The following is a 21,749-nucleotide window of genomic DNA, read 5'->3' as shown; positions in this document are numbered from 1 at the left end:
TTCATTATCCTATTTACTGGAGAACTGTTTAAGAAGAAATACACCAAGATTCAGGCCAACAGTTACAACAGTTATATCAATTGCATTCCTGGTTCGATTTTCCTGATGGACCAAAGAGAATTCTATTTTTTGGGAAATTATTTGATCCCTTTATTTGAAGATTTCCCTTTTCTTGACAAAGGAAGAGGATCAGTGTATCAAAGAGGAAGGACATGTGATTCCTCCTAAACTTAAAATTATGGTGTCAGCTCATGGTTGCTGTCTTTTAGAAGATGAGGTGATGATGTTACTAGGCAAAGTTATATTTCAGTAAATATATATTGGAAGACTTAAGATGCTGTCATTAGTTGAAACCACTGAACTTAGCATAATCAAAAATGCTACATTCCACAGCATTGTGAAATGTTTCTATCTGCACTGCTGTTCTACAACAGAAACTCCTGTTGTAACTATGTTATACTGCTGTTTGAATTTATTAATAACAATGATAAAACAATGTTAAAGGACAGTCAGTAAATAAAATGTCTGTATTTTCAGATTAAAAACAAAAATATTTGTTTGTAGCTGTGTGTTTTGGGTTTTTGGATGACGTAACCAAACAACAATCCAAAAGAAAGAAATGTAATGACATCCTGGTTTTTGATTTCACAAAATTATTTATTAGAAAAAAATCTTCAATGCTATTTAGTATTTCAAGTATATTTAGTGAAAAACAGAAGACAGTTAATATTAATTTTGACCCAAGAGAAGGCAATGTCTGCATCCACTGTTCCTTTTTTCCTTCAACCCAAGCAATTTATCACTGAATACTTTTACTGGACTGTTCTGATTTTTTTTTTTCTTAAATGCTCATAGTAATGTATTTTGAACACACTTTCAAAATTAAATTATTTTTACATAAATATACATGAACAAAATTTTAATTCACCCCATGTATAAGATGGGGATTATCCCTATTAAAAGTATAAATTGTTTTCATTTTAACGTTGCATTCTCTGTGATTTAAAAAGGGTATCTAATTTGACAAAGGGAGACTCACTGTATGTACTTTTTCTTCAGATAATCTTTGCCTTCAAGGAAGATATTCCAATGAAGGTTGGTTAAAATTATTGTCTTGTACTTGGAACCAAACATGAATTGGAAAAAGGCTGTGCAGTATTGAACTGAAGAAAAGCTTATGGAAGAGAGAGCAAACAGCTTTCTCTGGATAGTTTTTCTTACATAATGATTTTCAGGAAGAAAATCCTAATCAGTTGTTGAACCATGTCATTCCCATTATTGAGGAAGATAATATTGGTTTAGATAAACCCAATTACCTTGTTCATTACTTAGACACATCAGGTTAAATCAGGAAGAACATTAATTTTAAATGTTTTTGTTTTCAGAATGTTCTGCAGATATCCTTGATGAGTTGTTCCAGAGGGCAGATAGTGCTTACTCATGAGGAAAGACTAAAAAATCCCTACCTCATGAAAAGAATTTGGTAGTATACACTATAATTACTGGGCTATACTCATTTTAATTCTTGACGTTGTATTACTCACTTTATACAGTTATTTTGTGGACTGCTTAACATACAGGCTTAGTTCACATATGGAAGAGTTAATATAGGGATCTTCTCTTACAGAGATCTCTCATCCCCGAAGAGAACGTTAAATCTCAAACTAGAGCTTTTTTCCCCACAAGTACTCTGACTTCAGAGTATAAATTGTATATGGCTCATGCCTTACAGGAAGCCATTCTAGTAATGGCAATTACAATTCCTATAGTGGACTCCCTCCCTTCACATGATGAAAACCAACTCCTTTTTTTGAGGCATCTTTGGTAATCTGTCCTACATCTATCTGTCATTCATAGCTAGTTGGGCACCTCCAAGAGAGACTTTGATTAGTACTGAACTAGGGTTAGAGTTGGAGATAACATGTGTGGTTGCTAATACTGAGTGGGGATTTTGGGTGATTCATTCTTTATTATGGACAGCAATATGGAAAAAAATAGCATGAAGTTAGTTAAACCTTGAGTTTTATTCAAAGGTTGTCTGTAGAAACTTGTTATGACAAATTAAGTCTTCAGTCTAGGTTAAGAAACTTTGTTCTTATGTCAAAAAAAATCTTTTATTAGACCCTGATCTTCCTTCTTGGTGATCACATGTTACTAAGATATTTATTGCATCAAATTAAAAAATGGTCTGGATGTTTTTTCTTAGAAAAGGGAACACAAGTGATGATTAGTCAGTATGAATCAAAATTGCATTTGAATAATGGAAAAACTTTAAAACCGTTTTAACCACTTACATAGGCTATAAATTTTCAAAGTGAAAGAGATTATTGTTTTGCTTTGTGCTGTTGGATGTTACAAGTAAGTACATATGGATCTCAAATTGAAGATAATTTTTAGAAGTGTCACAGTAATTCCACAAGCCAGAGCATTAAATAATGACAGATTTTGCCTTGAATAGGGTAAATTATCTTGATCTTGTATTTTTGTTAGTGTCTTCTTACTTCATTGAAAAAATCCTTAACTCTTAAGATCCTCCTAATATTGACAGGAAAACACTTGAGAGCATTAACTGCTCCTGGCAGAATAGAGAAAAAAAAGGATCAAAAACCAGATGTCCTAAAGTAAATCCCTCACTATAGTGCTGAATTCATTTTTAGTTTCTACATTCCCCATCAGCTTTAGACACTGGTCTTGCAAAAGTTATTCTACAGAAAGGCCTCTTTTTCCAAAGTATACGGAGTAACTCTTGTAACTTTGGAGTTTCTTTTCAACTGGATTGACATCATTTCTTCTTAAAAAATCCAAGAGTGCAATTCTGTCAAGAATTACAGGACTAGCTTCTGTAAACTGCAAAATTATGAGAGATTAACAGGCAAGCAGCTAGCTTAATGCCTCCCAACAAACTCTAGAAAAATAGGATCTACTACTGTTACAAATGCTTCTGCTGCTCTTGCTCTGGAAAGGGAAACTTACTTTACTATGCTCCAACACATCTGTTCTTGCTTAAAGTTATTGCTGAATCCTACATCTGGCTTCTGCTAAGCAAAAGAGGGAGACTGGGTTCTTGCCCAGTAAAATACAATTGCTCATACCAGAGGGCACCAGTGTCTCAATGTACCTAATGAGCTTTCTGCTGGGGACAGGGGAGAGCACAACTGATTTCCCTTAAAGTTTTAGTACTTAGTGTAATAAGAGACATGCTCAGATCTGACTTTGCCTGTCTGCAGGAGCAGTTTGTAGAGGTTCTCTCTACAGGACAGAGAATTCATAAAGAGCTTTTAACAGATGGTCTATGAGTTCTTTCTAATTTAGAGATGCTTATTATTTCTCTATGTGCATTTTTTATGTAAAAGATTGAAGTCTAAAATGAAAATTGAGCACTGCTGCTTTGAAGCAATTTCACTAATAACAAACCATATGAATTCAGTGTCTTTTACTTCTGATATGGGTGTCTCATACATTTCAGTATCTCTCACAGCTTTCCATACAGAGGATTTATAGTCCAGATTCTAATATGACATCAGGAAAATAATGCAAGTTCTAGGTTCATTTTTCAGAAGTCAGCCATCTTTAATATTATTTTCTTTTTAAGTATCTAAACTTCAGATCATCAAATTCTTGTCAACTTATGAATATTTTTGCTCATTTTGTGTGACTTACCCCATCCTAAGACATATTAAGAGCTTAAAAACTGTTTTACAGTCTAAGACAGTATGTTTCTTCAGGCTAACAAACACTAATCAGAGCTCTCTGCTGGTGCTTCTGTACTGAAATTCATGCCTCCATTTATTGGTCCTTGGTTTGGGAAGGAACAAGCCACCTCTAGCATCAAACTACAGACAACAAGGTCAGCAATAAATATGTCAGCAGCAACTGTGTTAAGAGTTGGATCTTCTTCCTAAGACATGATCTTTTCATTGCATGTTTAATAAAATGCATAAAAAATCCTGGAAGCGAGAACTGTCTTGAAAAGAAAATTCCTGTGATGGTCATTTTAGCACGGTAAGTCTGTCAGTGCATGAAAAGTTCTTGAGCTCATCTGTCAGATGAGGTTCCTGTAGCAGAGTATGGAGTTTGTGGATCACAAATGGGCATTGGCACCAAGATGTTCAGAACTGCTGACGTGTTGTTTGGTGTAGGTGTAGGCAGTAGTGGTAGTAAGGTGTTGAGCTAGCTGTACTAACAAAAACTGTGGCATTTGTGGTCTTTCCAGAATGTAAAAAATGACGTTTGCAATCTGAATATTATGTTCTAGGATTTGGTGCCTTAAGTGTGAGTCCAAATAAGAGTTTAGTGACTGTGGTACTTAACCTTAGTATGCACGGCAACAGAAATTTTAATCTCCAGTTTCTCTTAGTTTTCCTTAGAGAAAACATTTCATTTGCCTTGCTTTCAGCAGTTCCTTGCCTAAACTAAACTAAGTATCATTCACAATTGAGTATTCAAACTAGAAAAAAGTAATTTAGCATGTGCTGGCAACAGCAAAACAGTGAGCTGATAGGTGCTCCCTGATCTCTTATGGAGATAGCCATTGAAAGTGAGGCATCAAGTCAAGCTTTACAAAGCTGATGGGGAGAGGCTCCCAGAAAGAGAACCCTAACTGTTTCTGAAGCAAGTCCATGCCTTAAGCTGACAGCTCCAAATCCAGACCTAGAGTTTCAATAGGATAACTTGGTTTACGAAAGAAACACGTTTTATTTGTTAAACTCTCATTCAACCAAGTCAGAGAACCCATAACCTTTCTCCTGGAAGGATAGCTCAGTGAAAAAAAAGAAAAAAAATTGGTGTTCCACCTTTGTCAAAGTTTTTCGTGTCTTTCACCACAGTAATCGCTCCCTGAATACGATTTGCATGTAAATGTTCATAGATGTTCAGAGTGTGTACATCTGTATCTTAACAGGATCATAGAAGTGACTTGATATTTCTGACAGATGCACCACAGAACCAGTGGTGTCCTGTTTTCATCTTTTGGAGGTTCCATGACATAGGTCTTTTGAGAGCCCTGCTTTTGAGCTGACGAGAAATTATTGTGCAGTATTGTCTGTACAGCTGCCAAAGGCAAGGGTAGGTCATACCACTGAATGTGCTTGTAGCATATGTTACCAGACAGGTATGTTTTGCTACATGCCAGACTTCTCAAACACATGTCAGTGTCAGAGTTTCAGTGTTTCCTGATTGTGTTTCCTCATTAGTGTTTCCAGACGTGAACCTGCTCAATGGCAATGGTAGAATGCGCGGTGCCACCATACAAAGTAAACCCAAGAGTTTTCCCTACTCATGCCCATATGACAAAACCAGACATCTCTAGGTTTGATGCTTCTGTTACATTAAAACCACTAGTGCTTTGTCTTTCTTCTCTCTAGAAATCACTGACAAAACACTGCCCTGAACACCATCCCAGAAGTGGGCTGCTTGTTTCAAATTACAGCAAAAAAACTTGGAGCCTCTTTGTCCAGTTGTATGACACTGTGTCTCTCTAATGTGCTTCTTAATCAGTAATCCAGGTCTAATTCATCCATATCCATGATTCTGGAGGTCTTGTCAAAAGAAAAAAAGGTTGGGGGGAGCTGCAGGCTTGTCTTCATGAAAAGCTGTGCATGGGCCAGGTAGCACCGCTGTAACTGCTGTCACAGAACAGTCAGACCATGTTGTACGCAATTCTCTAGCAGCAATGAACCACTGCCAGGCTTTTCCACTGACCTATGATTTCAGTCATCACAGAGCATCATCTGTGCACTTGTTTTTGCCTATTCGTTCATGCAAAGCTTGCCCAGAGGCACTCAAATAGCCTGGGATGTGATCTGATTTGTCTTTAGGGTACGTTGGGCTTGTGAAGCTCATTTTAGCGTTCCACGACTTTTGGATGAGATCACGGTACAAGAAACAGTTGTTTGCCTTTGTCCAGCCATCACAAAATGGTAAAGATTTAAATCAATGAGAAGCTGTTAAGCCAGTCAGTTTGAAAGACCACCGTTCTTCTAAAGTTCTCCATGCTTTATCACCAGAATTTTCCTGTTGCCCTTTTTCTCTTTTTAGGAAAAGCTCTGACTCAATGACAATTTTTATTAGGCTCCCTTTTTAGACTAGTTACATGAAGTATTTGTATTACATCCAACACATAGTTCACGTGTTCAAAGTTTCTAAAATATAATCTTGTCTGCTGAAGTAGCAGTTAGAAAACAATGACATTTACATTAGATGTGTAAGAGATTAGAATGAGCTAATTAAATTGACCTTTAAATCTCTCCACCCTCTTGGAGGCTGTGGCTAATCCTTGGCATCCCACTGTGGAGATAAATATCCGTGCTGTGAACATTTTAACCGAAGTGGGCAGAGAAGGAAGAGCCTCACCAGCAGTTCGTCTTTGAAGAGGAGGGCAATACTTTGCCGGTTATAAATATAGCTTGCAATTATGGAGGGAGCAGTGGGGACAAGCTTTTCCTGTTACTTTAGTGGCTCTGCTCCATGTGTTTTCCTCACAAAAATTGTTTCAGTTGGAAAAAATAGCTCCAAACAGCATAACTTTTTGCTCTTAGAAACAACCAAAGTCTGTCTGGAAATCAGTTCACTTTTTTTGATATCTGATGTTGGTATAGCTAGCATTATCAATAACACCATTACTGTTATTTAATTACGATAGGCTGCTGTTTTTATTGACCAATGTGCAAGGTAAAAATAGACTTCTGAAGGATAAAGCATTAGGTGGTGTTTTAGCTGGCTCTAAGGACTCTTGAGGATGCCTATTGAAAAGTATTTGGCTTGATATTTTGTGACTTTGATTTTTAAAATTCCAATTATTGTGGGGCTCTGTAATAAAAATATAAAAATAATGTAAATAGGTGATTAAATTACAACAAGCAACATTTAATTGTCAATAAGCAATTGGCATCTCAGTGAAAATTTAAAGAAGATGCAAAATCCATCCAAATGGCAAAGTGGGATAAAGACAAGGGTTTATGTACAAAAAACACTCTAATCACCTGGCATTCTGAGCCTGTCCAAATTAGATACCTTTTAATACAGTCAGATGAATAGTTATATTCATCATATAAAAGGAGTGCAGAACTACAGAGGTGAAGGCTGTGTTCAGAGAGGCAGTAGCTCTGAGAAGGAACAAGAGGTCAAAGAGGTCAAGAATTTAGCACTGCTGTGAGCTGAGTAGAAGGAGTAACTGCACCCTTGGGTGGATAGATTGGAAGGTATAATAAGATCAGATAGAGCTCTACCGTTTTTTAAACATCTGTTTATACCTGAAGCTAATACTATATATAGTTTTGGTGCTAGTCATCTTAACAAAGATGTTGAAAATTTAGATATAGAAAAAATACAGAAAAACGATGTCAAGGGAATTTAAGGACATAGAGAATACCTTGTGGTGAGAGTGACAGAGTTTGACCTGCTGACTTGCAGAAATTAGAATTGAGAAGTTAGTAGTATGTGAGTATCCTTGCAGGAAAACAATACTAGATACTTTAGGAAAGAATAAATAGGAATGACTGGGAAAGGAAGTAATTTGAATTCAAAATTAGACTCACCTTTTCATCAACACAAATGATTAAATACTAGAAAAACTACAGTGGCAAATCTTGGTCTTTTGAAGTTGGAAGAATCACAACTGCCTTTCTGAAAGTTGTACCTTGACCAAAAGCAGAGATTGGAGTTCAGTTTAGGAATGGCTGGCTAGATGAAATGAACTGACTCCTGATGGCAGTTGTGTTGGATTCTAGTTAATGAAATTCTGTGGAAGGCTTCAGAAAAGTTCTTGTGAACTTCAGAGAATTGTGGATCAGGTCCTAAGAGCACCTGGTGAAAAATTTCCTTACCCTAATATAAAACTCTGTGCAGATTGAGAGTTTGGGAAAGAGATGCTGAGGGAATAGAGTGGGTCTATAGTTAAAGTCTAAGTTATAGTCTAAAACTAAATAATCTTTCAGTTAATTTGGTAAAGAATATGCTGTTCTTGGATAAAATGATGACATGTAATTTAGGTGTGCCGATTAACTTTTTGTATCAAGAACTCTTTGGAAAATTAAATACTAGTAAGTAGTGTAGCTTTATTTTATCAGAAATTAATTCTGTAGCATGGGACAAATTCTTTGTGATTTGTAGCCTCTCAGCACCAAAGACCAGATGAGTATTTCTGGTTGCCTGCTATTCAGTGCAATATAGGTGATATTTTTTTATATTGATTTATGTAAGGGCAGTGAGACTTCCAGCTAGTGATTTCTCAGAGGGAAACTATTTGGGAGAGAGGGGGAGGTAAGTGAAAGAGAAATTTATCTAGTAGCGGTGTCTCTGAGCCAGGCATGTTAAATGCGTCTTCAGTTGTGTAAGTAATTACGCAAGCAATTTAGTGTAGTCTTTAAATGACCTCATAAAAGTATTCACACTTTAAAAGTACAAAACCTTTTCTTTCTCCTGAGACCAAAATATCAGCAGGCACAAGATTAAAACTTCACAAACGAGAAGTGAATGGGGAATTGGCAGAACATGCACACTCAGAGCAGGAGACTTGCAGTGAGTTGCTAAGTGAAGCTGTTAAGTAGAACAGGGTATGTGTGGCTGACAGATGTTTTAATTGTGCCAGAGGACCAAGGCACACTGTGGCAGAGTTGGAGAAGGCTGGGAAAATCTGAAGGGGACAGGGCAGTGTGACCCTCTTTTCTTTTAGCTTTGTACTCACTAACAGTATAGTATAGGCAGGTGCTTTTTATTAACTTAATATGACTCATGCTCTAATGTTGTACAGCTAGATACATGCTCCACTGGTTCCTGACAAAATATGGAAGTGCTATGTAGTAGCAGTAAGTGCTGGTAAAAGTGTTGTTACATCATCTAACCTGTCTCTTTTGGAGGGTAAGAGTCAGGCTTTTTTTGTCTATATCTGAAGGATATTCTCCTTAGTCTGTTTTGTGGCTCGTAGATCTGCGCTAAGTGAGGAGTGGCTCATTTCCCATCTGTTCATACTCCACTTAGTTTTCCCCTAATTAAGAACCAGAGCCAGTGGGAATTCAGTCTGGTATTTGCCATGAACTATCTCTCTGTGTCTCTCCTTCTCCCCCCCCCGCCTCCCCCAGCCCCACTTATATTTTCCTTTTGGAAAAGGGAGGTGCTTGGGTTTCATGCTTTATTTCCTTCCCAGTCCATTATAGACGTCTTGCCTAAGAAGGAGATATTGTTGCTGGGGACGGTGATGGGTCTCCCTTATCTGAGTTTAGTGCTGAACAAGGAAGCAGAGGAAAAGCCCTACGCTGTACTCTTTAGGCAGGTTCAATCAGCTCTTCTTCCAAGGCATTTGTGCACAGATGTCTATGGTACAACTTATTATACTCACTTTTTGTACATATCATCACCGAAATTTATCCGTGTGTTCTGGCTAAAGACATCTAGATCACAGGAGTGTTTTACCATATACTGTCTCACAAAACTGCATTTGACAGAAAGAGACAAGTCTATACAGTGTGTCCAATAACAGTCTGAACTACAGAGTAGTATGATCCAAATAAATGCATATTTTCAGTCTGATGAGCACTACTACATAACTTTCTTATTGTCTGCATTAAGATGATTGACTTAAAAACTCAGGTTAGATAACTCCAGAATAAGTTAAACTTTTTTACTTGTTTAGATATGCCTAAAGTCTAAATTTAAAAGAAAACCCCACAAACTTTCCACAGCCCTTGTGGTGTAAAGTGCATATTGGATGTCACATGTGGTGTTACTGATATTTTTGTCTGAGATTTCTTCCCATTTATAGGTTTACTAGTGGTTCTGCTTCAAAATGGCTTAAGTGCTGGACCTTCTTGGCCATTTTGTGTCTTAACTTACAAGAGAAACATTTTCCAACAAAAAATCTCTTCACTTCTAATATATGTACTATTAATTTGTTAGTATTTGGCAGGGTTGAATGGGACGCAGAATGCTTTGATTTCTACTTAACATTCAGGGTCAAACAGGTAAGTTAGCTTCACCTACATCAAAAGGGAAGAATCTTAATGGTTTTAAATAGCCATAGTGTTTCCTCTTTGAAGCACCTAAATTCTTCTAGTTTGATCCTTTCAGTGAAGCTGTTCCTTGATCTTACTTGCTAATGATGGCTTACCAGTGCAGGCCAATTCTTGTCATCTCTTTACTTAAATTTTTACTTTACTTTTTCTCTTTACTTACATTGTTGTTATATGTATTTTATTGAAGACTGATTTATAAATAAATAAAACTAGTATAGTTGAGGTAAGGTATTTTGCATGGTACCTGGAAGCTTTACTTTAGAAGGAATTTGAACTTCTGTCTGTTCACAGAAGTGAGAACTAACCATTACAAATAAAATTGTCCACAGACAAAACTCAGCTATGCGTTTATCAGCACAAGAAAGTGGTAATGCAATTATAGTAATCAGCATGATATCATGTAATTAGATTTTTTTTTCAGCTTTTTAAACCATACCTATTTAATAAACTTATGCAAGTATCAAAAGGAAACACGGTAAATAGTAATATTAACAATGTCCTCCGTGTTCCACCTTCTTTCAGAGTTCGGAGGAATTACATGCTGTATCTGAAGAGAACATTATATTGAGAGAGTTATCACAGGAGTGGAGAGTTAGTAAAAATAGTGTCGGAGGCTGTTTTAATTAGAGGTTCTTTTTGTCTTAAACATGTTTAATGTTTAAACATCTGATCTTAAACTCTGATTTATTACTAGAGTCAGAGTATTATAGAGAGGGCATTTGGGTTACCTGTGCATGTATGGAAAGGTGCTGCTTAGCATAAAGTTGGTTGGTTTATTCTAACAAATTAATATACATGTGGTAAAATGATATCTGTATGCATTCTTAATTAAGCTTGATATAGAAAACTAATAATAAAATAGCCACCTACTAAAAAATAAATGCATCACCATTTCTAACACATTAAAGCGTTAAGAAACAGTAAAGTGTGTGCTAAATAATTATCTACAGATGTATTTTATTCTCTTGTTAGCAACATTTTCGGTATGATAGTTGTATTTGCAAATTAACTTGTCATTATAGTTAGCAATCAGGCAGAAGTAATTTCCATTAGAAAAAAGCTATTACTGGAAAAAACAAGAATCAGTAAAAAGTCAGTGACTTTACAAGGTTTCCTCCAGTTGATTTAAAATAAGACTAAATTTATTCATTTCTATTTGAATCTCACTAGTTGTTTTTTCTGTCTAGCCTGAATTCTAATGAAAGAAGCATGATAAAAGGAGTACTAGTTGATTCATTCTCTTAGTGTAACAGCTGTTATTTCTTTTTAACTCAGAATTTCTTATTCCTTATGCTGTCCATAGTTTTTAAATGCATCAAGTATCATAGAATCATTTAGGTTGGAAAAAACCCTGAAGATCATAGAGTCCAACCATAAACCTGACACTGCCAAGTCCACCACTAAACCATGGCCCCAAACACCACATCTACAAATCTTTTAAATACCTCTAGGGATGGTGACTCCACCACTTCCCTGGGTAGCCTGTTCCAATGCTTGACCACACTTTCAGTGAAGAAATTTTTCCTAATATCCAATCTAAAGCTCCCCTGGCACAACTTGGGACCATTTCCTCTTGTCCTTTAGCTTGTTACTTGGGAAAAGAGACTGACACCCACCTTGCTACAACCTCCTTTCAGGTAGTTGTAGAGAGCAATAAGGTCCCCCCTGAGCCTCCTTTTCTCCAGGTTAAACAACCCCAGTTTCCTCAGCCGCTTCTCATAAGACTTATTCTCTAGACCCTTCACCAGCTTTGTTGCTCCTCTTCGGACATGCTCCAGCATGTCAACATTTTTCTTTTAGTGGGAGACCCAAAACTGAACACAGTATTTGAGGTGCAGCCTCACCAGTGCCGAGTACAGGGGGATGATCACCTCCCTAGTCCTGCTGGCCACACTATTTCTGATACAAGCCAGGATACTATTGGCCTTCCTGGCCACCTGGGCACACTGCCGGCTCATATTCAGTCAACTGTCGACCAACACCCCCAGGTCCTTTTCTGCCAGGCAGCTTTCCAGCCACTCTTCCCCAGGCCTGTGGCGTTGCATGGGGTTGTTGTGACCCAAGTGCGGGACCCGGCACTCAGCCTTGTTGAATCTCATACTGTTGGCTTCGACCCATCGATGCAGCCTGTCCAGATCCTGGGGGTGCGCTCAATCCCCTCATCCACATCATTGATAAAGATATTAAACAGAACCAGCCCCAGTACTGAGCCCTGGGGATCATCACTTGTGACCGGCCACCAACTGGATTTAACTCCACTCACCACAACTCTTTGGGCCCGGCCATCCAACCAGTTTTTTACCCAGCAAAGCGTGTGCCCATCCAAGCCATGAACAGCCAGTTTCTCCGGGAGAATGTTGAGGGAAACAGTGTCAAAGGTTTTACTAAAGTCCAGGTAGACAATATCCACAGCCTTTCCCTCATCCGCTAAGCGGGTCACCTTGCCATAGGAGATCAGATCAGTCAAGCAGGACCTGCCTTTCATAAACCCATACTGGATGGGCCTGATCGCCTGGTTGTCCCATAATGTGCCGCGTGATGGCATTCAAGATGATCTGCTCCACAACCTTCCCCGGCACCAAGGTCAGACTGACAGGCCTGTAGTTCCCTGAATCCTCCTTCCGGCCCTTCTTGTAGATGGGCATCACATTTGCTAACTTCCAGTCAGCTGGGACCTCCCCGGTGAGCCAGGACTGCTGATAAATGATGGGAAGTGGCTTGGTGGGCACTTCCACCAGCTCCATCAGTACCCTGGGGTGGATTGCATCCTGCCCCATAGACTTGTGCATGTCTAAGTGGTGTAGCAGGTCGCTAACCATTTCCCCTTGGATTATGGGGGCTTCATTCTGCTCTCCGTCCCTGGCTTTCAGCTCAGGGGACTGGGTACCCAGAGAACAATTGGCCTTACTATTAAAGACTGAGGAAAAGTAGGCATTAAGTACCTCAGCCTTTTCCTCATCCTTTGTCACTATGTTTCCCTCTACATCTTATTCTGTCATGGGGGGAGGAAAAAAACTGAATAAATTTATGTTTATTTTGATGGGTTGCTACATAAATATATCTATATACTAGATATTCCTGGTTAACAATGAGATGGCAGCAGATTCCTGGAAAGCAGGAAGAACTTTATTTTAAGGCCCAACATGTAGAAGAGTTCTCCTGTGCAAACAGTACTTATGAAGACAAAATAAGACAGATTTAATTTAAAAGAGCAAATGGTTATAGGAATAGCATTTGGAAGGTTTGAAGTCAGAAGTGGTTATTTTTGTCCCTTCCTGGCCACAGAATTAGTAACCGAGCTTCAGCAACTGAGAAGTCCAGAGAAGCATCATCTCCCACGTGTCGTATCTCAGACAAAACATTGCTAGCAAGATATTTCATTCATACTGAGTACTCTCAGGTCTGAACTTCACTCAAATCTGACAAGTCTTTTGGTGAAGAATTGTAAAATATCCCTTAAGGGTATTTGAAATTTCAGAGAATAATGCTAGTTCAGGTCCTCCTTCCCATCTTCTATCTTTCCTTCCTCCTTCAGAGGTTCAGTGGCAGACTAGCAAGTACACTTTTTTGCAGCTTTTTATAGCAAAACAACTTAAGTCTCCCCCAGGTTAATTGCTTTCAAGGTTTATACCTCATAACTTACAGTCTGAAGATGAGGGTTTCTCTGGGGAAAATAGATTCAGAAAACTGTAGTTACTGCTTTATCGCAATAGTTAACCTCAGAACAATGTGCCTTTTTCTGCTGGGAACAATAACAACTAATTACCCGGTAGCCTTTTTTATTGCTGACTGAATTATAGCCTAATAACTTAGCAGTAGTTTAATTTGCTACATACACTAATGATTACCCATGCTTTAGCTTTTTTCAAAATTAAAAATAATTATTACGTTACATCATATTTTCTAGTTTGTGATGAACGTAAATGAATTTGCACATTTTTAAAAAAACTTCTATTATCAGTTCTTCATCTTAAACTATTAAATATATGCCCTGGAAATAAAACCAAGTCCTGACTCCAGAACAGAGAGGGTTTCTACAGAGGATAGTTTCTACGGCTAACTCTGTTTATGATTCAATTTGAAAATTAATGGAGTGCGGGTAGCAAGTCTAGCATTAAGAAAATTTGATCCGTTTATGATAACTGTTCTTTTGAATAGACTTCGTCAGTACATAAAAACACTTCAGTGATGGAGTGGTAGGAAATGAATTTGAATAGGAAACATCTGAAAACAGGTAAAGAAAACTGCAGTAGTACTTAAATTCCCTTCTCTAGTATCTTCAGTACCATGTGAAGTGGTGATGTATTAGGACTTGTATCTGTTAAAATTGTCCAAAAACCAGTACAGAGAATGAACTGAGTCTGCAATGGTTGTCTCTAAAGCTCTGTTCTGATCAGTCTAGAAAAATTCTTTAGTTATAAACATGAGGGAAGTACCCACATCCTTTCTTGCTTTAATGAATAGAGAGGATAATGGAGAAAGACATCACCTTTTATCACAGACATTAGTAACAATTCTAGTTCATTGCACAAGCCTGGAAATATACAGGGGGAAGTGTGCAAAGAGTTATTTCTCCTACATGTCATAACTCAAGTTTTCATTCTAGTAAGACCTTGTAGAGCTGTGTGCTTTTAGGTGATTTACTGTTATTCCTACTACTCCTGAGTATTTCAGTTGAACAAAGTAGCCTTGTGGGAAAATGTTTTTACTTCATATTAAACTGATTTCAGAAAGCATCCCACATTTGGGGTAAGATTTAACTGTGCTGAAGTCCTGTTGAAGCCAATGGGTCTCCAAAATATGGAGACATAATTGTATGTGTTTAAGGGCCTTCTTAAATTGGGACTATAGTTGCCCTCATCTCTTGGCTGAAGTTATTACTTTTATAATAATTACTGACTTTTTGTCACTGAGGTTGAATCTGCATGTCTGCTGAAATCCATAGAGCTTGTGAACAGTTTATCAATGGTAAAACTTCCAAATAAGACATACCTCCTATAAAAATAAAATTTTGTGGGTTTGGTACCTGGTTGTGGTAGACTGAGTCTTATTTGTAATTACTTTCTGAAAGCATCATCGTTCTTCCAGTGTAAATCTGTTTTGTGACTTAAGTTTACAGTGCCTTATCAAACCACACAAGCATGTTCTATTCTGTAACTGCTGGAGCTGAACTTCTGCTATTTAGGAATCTGCAACATTTACATTTATATACAAAATTTTATTAAAACTTTCTGTGAAAATGGCTTTTCTTCTAGCAGGGAGAATGTTACACTATGTGAGTGTGGAAGCAGGGGAATTCTATTTCAATTTAGCAACAGCTGCTTGTGCAATATGGTATGATGAGGAAGGATAGTAGGAGCTGGGGTTTTCTGCTATCAGTAGGGATATACCAAATGGGTACTGCAAGTTTATTCCATAAACAGAAGTGTTCCAGCAGTCTGTAATTAACTTGTTTAACCTTTCCAGAGTATGGTCCATCTTTATGGAAGTTCTTACACATGGGGTGTAAACATCGCTGTGTTTTCTCATAGATGTGCTGCTGCTGTTACTACTTATTTTAAAAAAATAAATAATGGTGTCATTCAAGTATGTAACAATTGGCATAAACTCTTACTGGTAAAGAAAGATGTTTCCAGCCAAAAGCAAGTTGTTATAATTTGTCTAATTTATTTTTACTGGTTTTAAGTATAAAGAAATCTAATCTGAGTACTTATTTTCTGAAAAAAGCAGAAAGCCTCTCTTGCTGCTGTTGAAGCGCAAGTACTCTCAAGCTTCAGTCTAAAAACGGTCACTAATCTACAATTTTTCTTCCAACTACTGTACCATCATTAACTAATCTTCTCCTTTTGAGTCTGTAGGAAGGTGGGTCTATTTTACAAAAGGAGATACTGTACAATAATATTACTTGCTAACACTAGATATGAAATCATTGGTATAGCTCTGGTACTAGAACTCAGAAATCTATGATCTTGTTTATGTACCAGGTCACACTGGCTCAAGGGCAATCGTGTTTAGTTTTAAAGTGATACTGTTACTATGGATGGATCCTCAATTTATAGTTATTGTGGTATAATACAGTGTTCCTTTTTGATTTTTAATTACTGTGTGCTTTCTTCCCAAAAGCTGATAATGTATATGTAACAAAGTGCAATAAATTCTCATTCAGTGTTGAGAATGACTTTTGAACGACTGATGGGCAATCTCTTCCCTCAAACATTCTGTTGTTCTCAGAATGTTTTTGAGGTGATTTGTCAAGATAATGTGATCTGTGACTACATTGCTTTGCAAAATTCAGCTTGGTGCAAATGTATTGAAAAAAATTAAAAAACAAATGTAAGTGGTTTATATTTGTTCTAATTAAAAGTTGCACGGTTTTGTCTGACTTGATGCTTTTTTTGTTTTAAATCAATTGACAGAATTCATTGACAAGAAGTGCACCCCTTGCAAATGATTCCCAAGCACGCAGTGGTGCCCGCTTTCATACATCTTATGACAAAAGATATATCATCAAAACTATAACAAGTGAAGATGTAGCAGAAATGCACAACATACTGAAGAAATACCATCAGGTAATATACTCATTATCAGGGTGTGGGATCTCTTCTTAAATATTATAATGCCAACCTTTAGAGTGTTAAAAAGTTTACATGGATAATTACGGAAATAGAGTCATGTCAGACTTTTTTCCCTTTCGCAAGAGCAATTTATAGTATGTCTGCAGCTCACAAGGGTGCAGTTTTCTAAATATCTAAGCTAGCTTTAAGTGAAATGATATGTCTACATGATACTAGAGATATTAACTTGGCAGCCATAAGCTTCTTCACCTTACTAGGAAGATGCTCTTTCAGCTAGTGGACTCCCACGCTTGAAGCTCCTTTATTCTGGGCTAGCTTGGAAATGTCTCTATACATGTATGAATGGTGCAGGTGACCTCTTTCTTCCCGGTCTGATCACTGAATGTTCTGTGTTTCACTAACAACAGATTTCAAACAATTAAAGTTATGTGAGAAATGAAAAATTGGATATAATTAATGTACAATTCCTGCTAAGAAAAAAACAGGTTTTGCCAATGTGAATTTCCATAAACAACAGTAAAGTCAAAAGTGGACAGTGGAGATCCCTCAAATAAGCCTTGATAGCTGTCATACTGTGCCAGTGTATAATTTGTGTGGATGGCATGGGGGGGAGCAGAACTTGGTAAATATGAGAAGCCTTAATAAAATCAGTGCTAATTTTCTTAGTGTTTGAGTAAGCTCTAAATCTGCAGAAATCAGAAAAGCCTCAAAATGAGCTAAAATATGAAACTCAATGGGGGGGGGGGGGGGGCTTTATCCATCTTTCTCTCTCGTGCTCACTTCCATAGGTTGGAATTTCAGGTAAAGACTTCAGGACATTTGGGGCTGGGGCTTTTTTGTTGTTGTTTTAGGTGGGGTTTTTTTGTCTTGCAATGTTTGTGTTGTTGGTGTTTTTTTTTTTTCCTGTTACTTTTGTAAAAACACTTTTAAAGCCATCTTTGAGGTGGAAAACAGGCAAAAGCATGCTTTCGGGGTGCTTGGGATTGAAGGTATTGCCAGCCATCTTTGTGGTGCTGCTTGGCTGTCTCCCTCTCTGCTCTTCCTGTGTTGAAGGGACATCTCTGAATGCTCTCCAAGTCCAGAGTAGCTTGGGAAGCCTTCAGTGTGTTAGATATGAACTCTTTTCTCTCTCTGCATGTTGTTCTTCTGTTTAAATAACATGTAGTACCACCATGTGTTTGTTTTAATGTAGACAAATATCGTCACTATCAGCAATGTTCATAAGACTATCTTTCAATTACAATTTTACCGAAGAGAAATTTTAAACTATTATCTAATTGTAATTTGGGGATTATTTTTTATTAGAATTTTCAAACTTACAATTTTGGGTTTGATCTGTGAAGCAGTACAGCAGAATTCAAGTTTTAGTCCATTTCATATTTGGCATTAGAAGCTAGTATTAATGATCCAGATTTTGAGACTTAATGCAGCTGAAAAGTCATATCACTTTTCAAAACAGCCATCTCCTTTCAGGAGTGTCAATGAAGATAGTGCTAACATGAATGAACTTAATAATTTGGAATCTTTTTTCATTAATGCTTTCAAACATCAGGGTTCATGGTAGGCTAGATTACAAGGAATAATGACCTGAAAGTTATCTGTGCCAGGTATCTAATTTCATTTTATACTGGAAAAACATCTACATAAGAAAGCTCTCATTGGTGCCTCCGAAAGATTCGTAAAAATATGACTTGTATTTCTTTTTGTCTCAGAACTTGAGAGCACTTTTCACAAAGTGTTGTAAATGCAGAGGAACTCAAGTACAGAGACAGTTTAATAATTGGACTTTTTAATGAAATAAACGTACTGAACGGAATCATCTGAATTAAAGAGAATCTAAATTACATCCCACTAACTCTGGTGATGGCTGATACAGTGTCCTGCATGTTGCTACTGGAAACTGAATGCTTGGAATCATTAGGTACAGTAGCTTGTCCTCCCATTTCTCTGGATATTTTTCAGACAAGTAAAGCTTATCTTAGCCTGCTTGACAAAGTCTAGAGAACCCATTGTCCTGATCGAAAGGTTTTAATAATTCTCTTAAATCATTCCACACAGATTGGCCTTAGACTACCTTTCTACTAGCAAACAATGCAATGCCAGATAACATCCCTTGGCACTTGAGCTCATGAATGGTCCCTACTGTGGTTTCACTTTGGGCCAGCTATCTGTCTCCCAAATAATTCTGTGCAAGTTCAAGGTATTAACTCAGGCCAGTTACTGTTCCTACTTAGAAGTTTAAATATAAGCGTCCTGTTTTAGAGAACTTAATAATTTGGATGTTAGTTATTCCATTCCAGCTAGAACTGATATCAGAGGTCAGTCCAAGACCTGTCTAATTCATTGGTCTGGATGTAACTCTATGGTTCTGTGAAATGGCATAGTTGCAGTAGTACAAGACTTCTCAGATACTGCACTGGTTGTCCTGTGGAAATCTTTCTCAATAAAACAAGTTCTCTTGAGTTCAGGTTTGGGGTTTTTTTGCATACTCTATTCTGCCAATAGAGGACATGTCAAGTTCCCTGTACTGATTTACATACTTACCTTACTGTCCAGTATCTTCCTTAATTGTAATTGTTGCTACAGTTAAAGAAGTTAATTGTAATTACACACAAAAGTACCAAATATGGGATTTTTAGGGGAAAGTTTGCTTGTTAGCTTTTCTTCAGTTTCAGTTCACTGTTTGTCAGCAGCACTCACCACATATGTGAAAATTTGTGGCCCAGCTAAGTGCTTCACAGCCTAGGTGTGATTGTGTTTGGTACTAGTTTGGGACTTCTAGTGACATGCCCTTACATCACACCCTGTGCCTGACTGCTCTTAGAACAGAGCTCTAAGAGTATTTAAAAGGTTCAGCCTTGAAAGGAAGGGAGCATGCAGACATGTTCAGACCCAGTTATGTATTACAGGGATCATCCAGGGACAAATAACCTTTCTTAGGTGCATGTAGAGCTCCTGAACAAACTCAAACACAAAAAGGAAGCAAGGACAGGTCGCCGGGGAGGAATACAGAGAAATTGTCCAAGCAGCCAGGCATCAGGTTAAGAAGGCCAAAGCCCTGATATAGCATTAAATCTGGGCAGGGACATCAAGGTCAACAAGAAAAGCTTCTATAGGTATGTCACTGATAAAAGGAAGACTAGTGAAAATGTGGGCTCTCTCTGGAAGGAAACAGGAGACCTGGTTACCTGGGATATGGAAGACGCTGAGGTACTCAATGACTTCACCAGCAAGTGCTCCAGCCATACCAACCAAGTCACAGAAGGCAAAGACAGGGGCTAGGAGAATGAAGAACAGCCCGCTGTGGAAGAAGATCAGGTTCGAGACCATCTAAGGGACATGAAGGTGCACAAGTCCATGGGACCTGATGAGATGCATCCATATGTCCTGAGGGAACTGGCGGATGAAGTGGCTAAGCCACTATCCATCACATTTGAAAAGTCGTGGCAGTCTAGTGAAATTCCTGCTGACTGGCAAAGGGGAAACATAACCCCCATTTTTAAAAAGGGAAAAAAGGAAGACCTGGGGAACTACAGACCAGTCAGTCTCACCTCTGTGCCTGGCAACATCATGTAGCAGATCCTCCTGGAAACTATGCTAGGGCACATGTTAAATAAGGAGGTGATTGGTGACAGCCAGCATGGCTTCACTAAGGGCAAATCATGCCTGACAAATTTGGTGGCCTTCTATGACAGAGTTACAGCACTGGTGGATAGGGGAAGAGCAACTGATGTCATCTACCTGAAGTAGTGCAAAGCATTTGACACTGTCCCGCACAACATCCTCATCTCTAAACTGGAGAGACATGGAATTGATGGATGGACCACTTGGTGGATAAGGAATTGGCTGGGTGGTCCCACTCAAAGAGTTACAGACAATGGCTCGATGTCCAGCTGGAGGGAGCAGTGACGAGTGGTGTTCCTTAGGGGTCGGTGCTGGGACCGGTGCTGTTTAACATCTTTGTTGGCAACATGGACAGTGGGATCGAGTGCACCCTCAGCAAGTCTGCCAACGACACCAAGCTGTGTGGTGCAGTTGACACGCTTGAGGGAAGGGATGCCATCCAGAGGGACCTTGTCAGGCTTGAGAGGTGGGCCTGTGAGAACCTCATGAAGTTCAACAAGGCCAAGTGCAAGGTCCTGCACATGGTCAAGGCAATCCCAACCACAAATACAGGCTGGGCAGAAAACAGATTGAGAGCAGCCCTGAGGAGAAGGACTTGGGTGTGTTGGTTGACAAGAAGCTCAGCATGACCCAGCAATGTGTTTGCAGCCCAGAAAGTCAGCTGTATCCTCAGCTGCATCTTGAGGGAGGTGATTCTCCCCCTCTACTCTGCTCTTGTGAGACCCCACATGGAGTACTGTGTCCAGCTTTGGGGCCCCCAACATAAGAGCATGTGGACCTGTTGGAGCAAGTCCAGAGGAGGGCCATGAAGTTGGACAGAGGGGCTGGAGCACCCCTCCTATAAAGACAGGCTGAGAGAGTTGGGTTTGTTCAGCCTAGAGAGGGGTCCAGGGAGACCTTACAGAAGCCTTCCAGTACCTAAGGGGGCCTACAGGAAAGATGGAGAAGGACTTTTTACAAGGGCATGTAGTGATAGGACAAGAGGTAATGGTTTTAAACTGAAAGAGGGTAGATTTAGATTAGATATAAGGAAGAAATTCCTTAATGTGAAGGTGGTGAGACACTGGAACAGGTTGCCCAGAGAAGTTGTGGATGTCCCCTCCCTGGAAGTGTTCAAGGCCAGGTTGGACGGGGCTTTGAGCAACCTGGTCTAGTGGAAGGTGTCCCTGCTCATGGCAGGGGAGTTGGAACAGTAGGATTTTTAAGGTTCCTTCCAATGCAAACCATTCTATAATTTGATGATTCTAACACTAGGGAGGTGATTCATGTGAATTTTAGAAGACTGTTTCTCCCTTGTTAGAGATCAAGTACCCTCAGAGGACCTGAAGTTAGATTATCTATCCATTATGGACAGTAACTTGTAAGTCCTTGATATCTTGCAGCCTCCTTCACCTGCCCAAGAAGGCAGTAATTATCTTCCAGTTACTTTTGACATGATTGAGTGAAATTCATGCCATTTATGACAGATTGTTTCTTTCTCAGGCTTTTTTTTTTTTCCCCCCTCTAGAAATTCATTCTGGGTTTCTTCCCTAGGCTGAAACTC

At 38.6% G+C, this 21,749-nt stretch overlaps 1 protein-coding gene across 2 annotated transcripts in view; it reads left to right on the top strand.

Moving 5' to 3' along the window:
• PIP4K2A (phosphatidylinositol-5-phosphate 4-kinase type 2 alpha) overlaps positions 1-21,749 on the top strand; it is a 121,200-nt gene that overhangs the window by 69,187 nt on the left and 30,264 nt on the right. For both annotated transcript variants that reach the window (XM_074866030.1, XM_074866040.1), the window contains exon 4: positions 16,424-16,576. In XM_074866030.1, coding sequence (XP_074722131.1) covers positions 16,424-16,576 — 153 coding nt within the window. The remainder of the gene's footprint in view (positions 1-16,423; positions 16,577-21,749) is intronic.

The sequence above is a fragment of the Strix uralensis genome, chromosome 1 (assembly GCF_047716275.1).
Source record: "Strix uralensis isolate ZFMK-TIS-50842 chromosome 1, bStrUra1, whole genome shotgun sequence".
Classification (NCBI taxonomy): domain Eukaryota; kingdom Metazoa; phylum Chordata; class Aves; order Strigiformes; family Strigidae; genus Strix; species Strix uralensis.
This window is presented reverse-complemented; position numbering and strand designations above follow the sequence as displayed.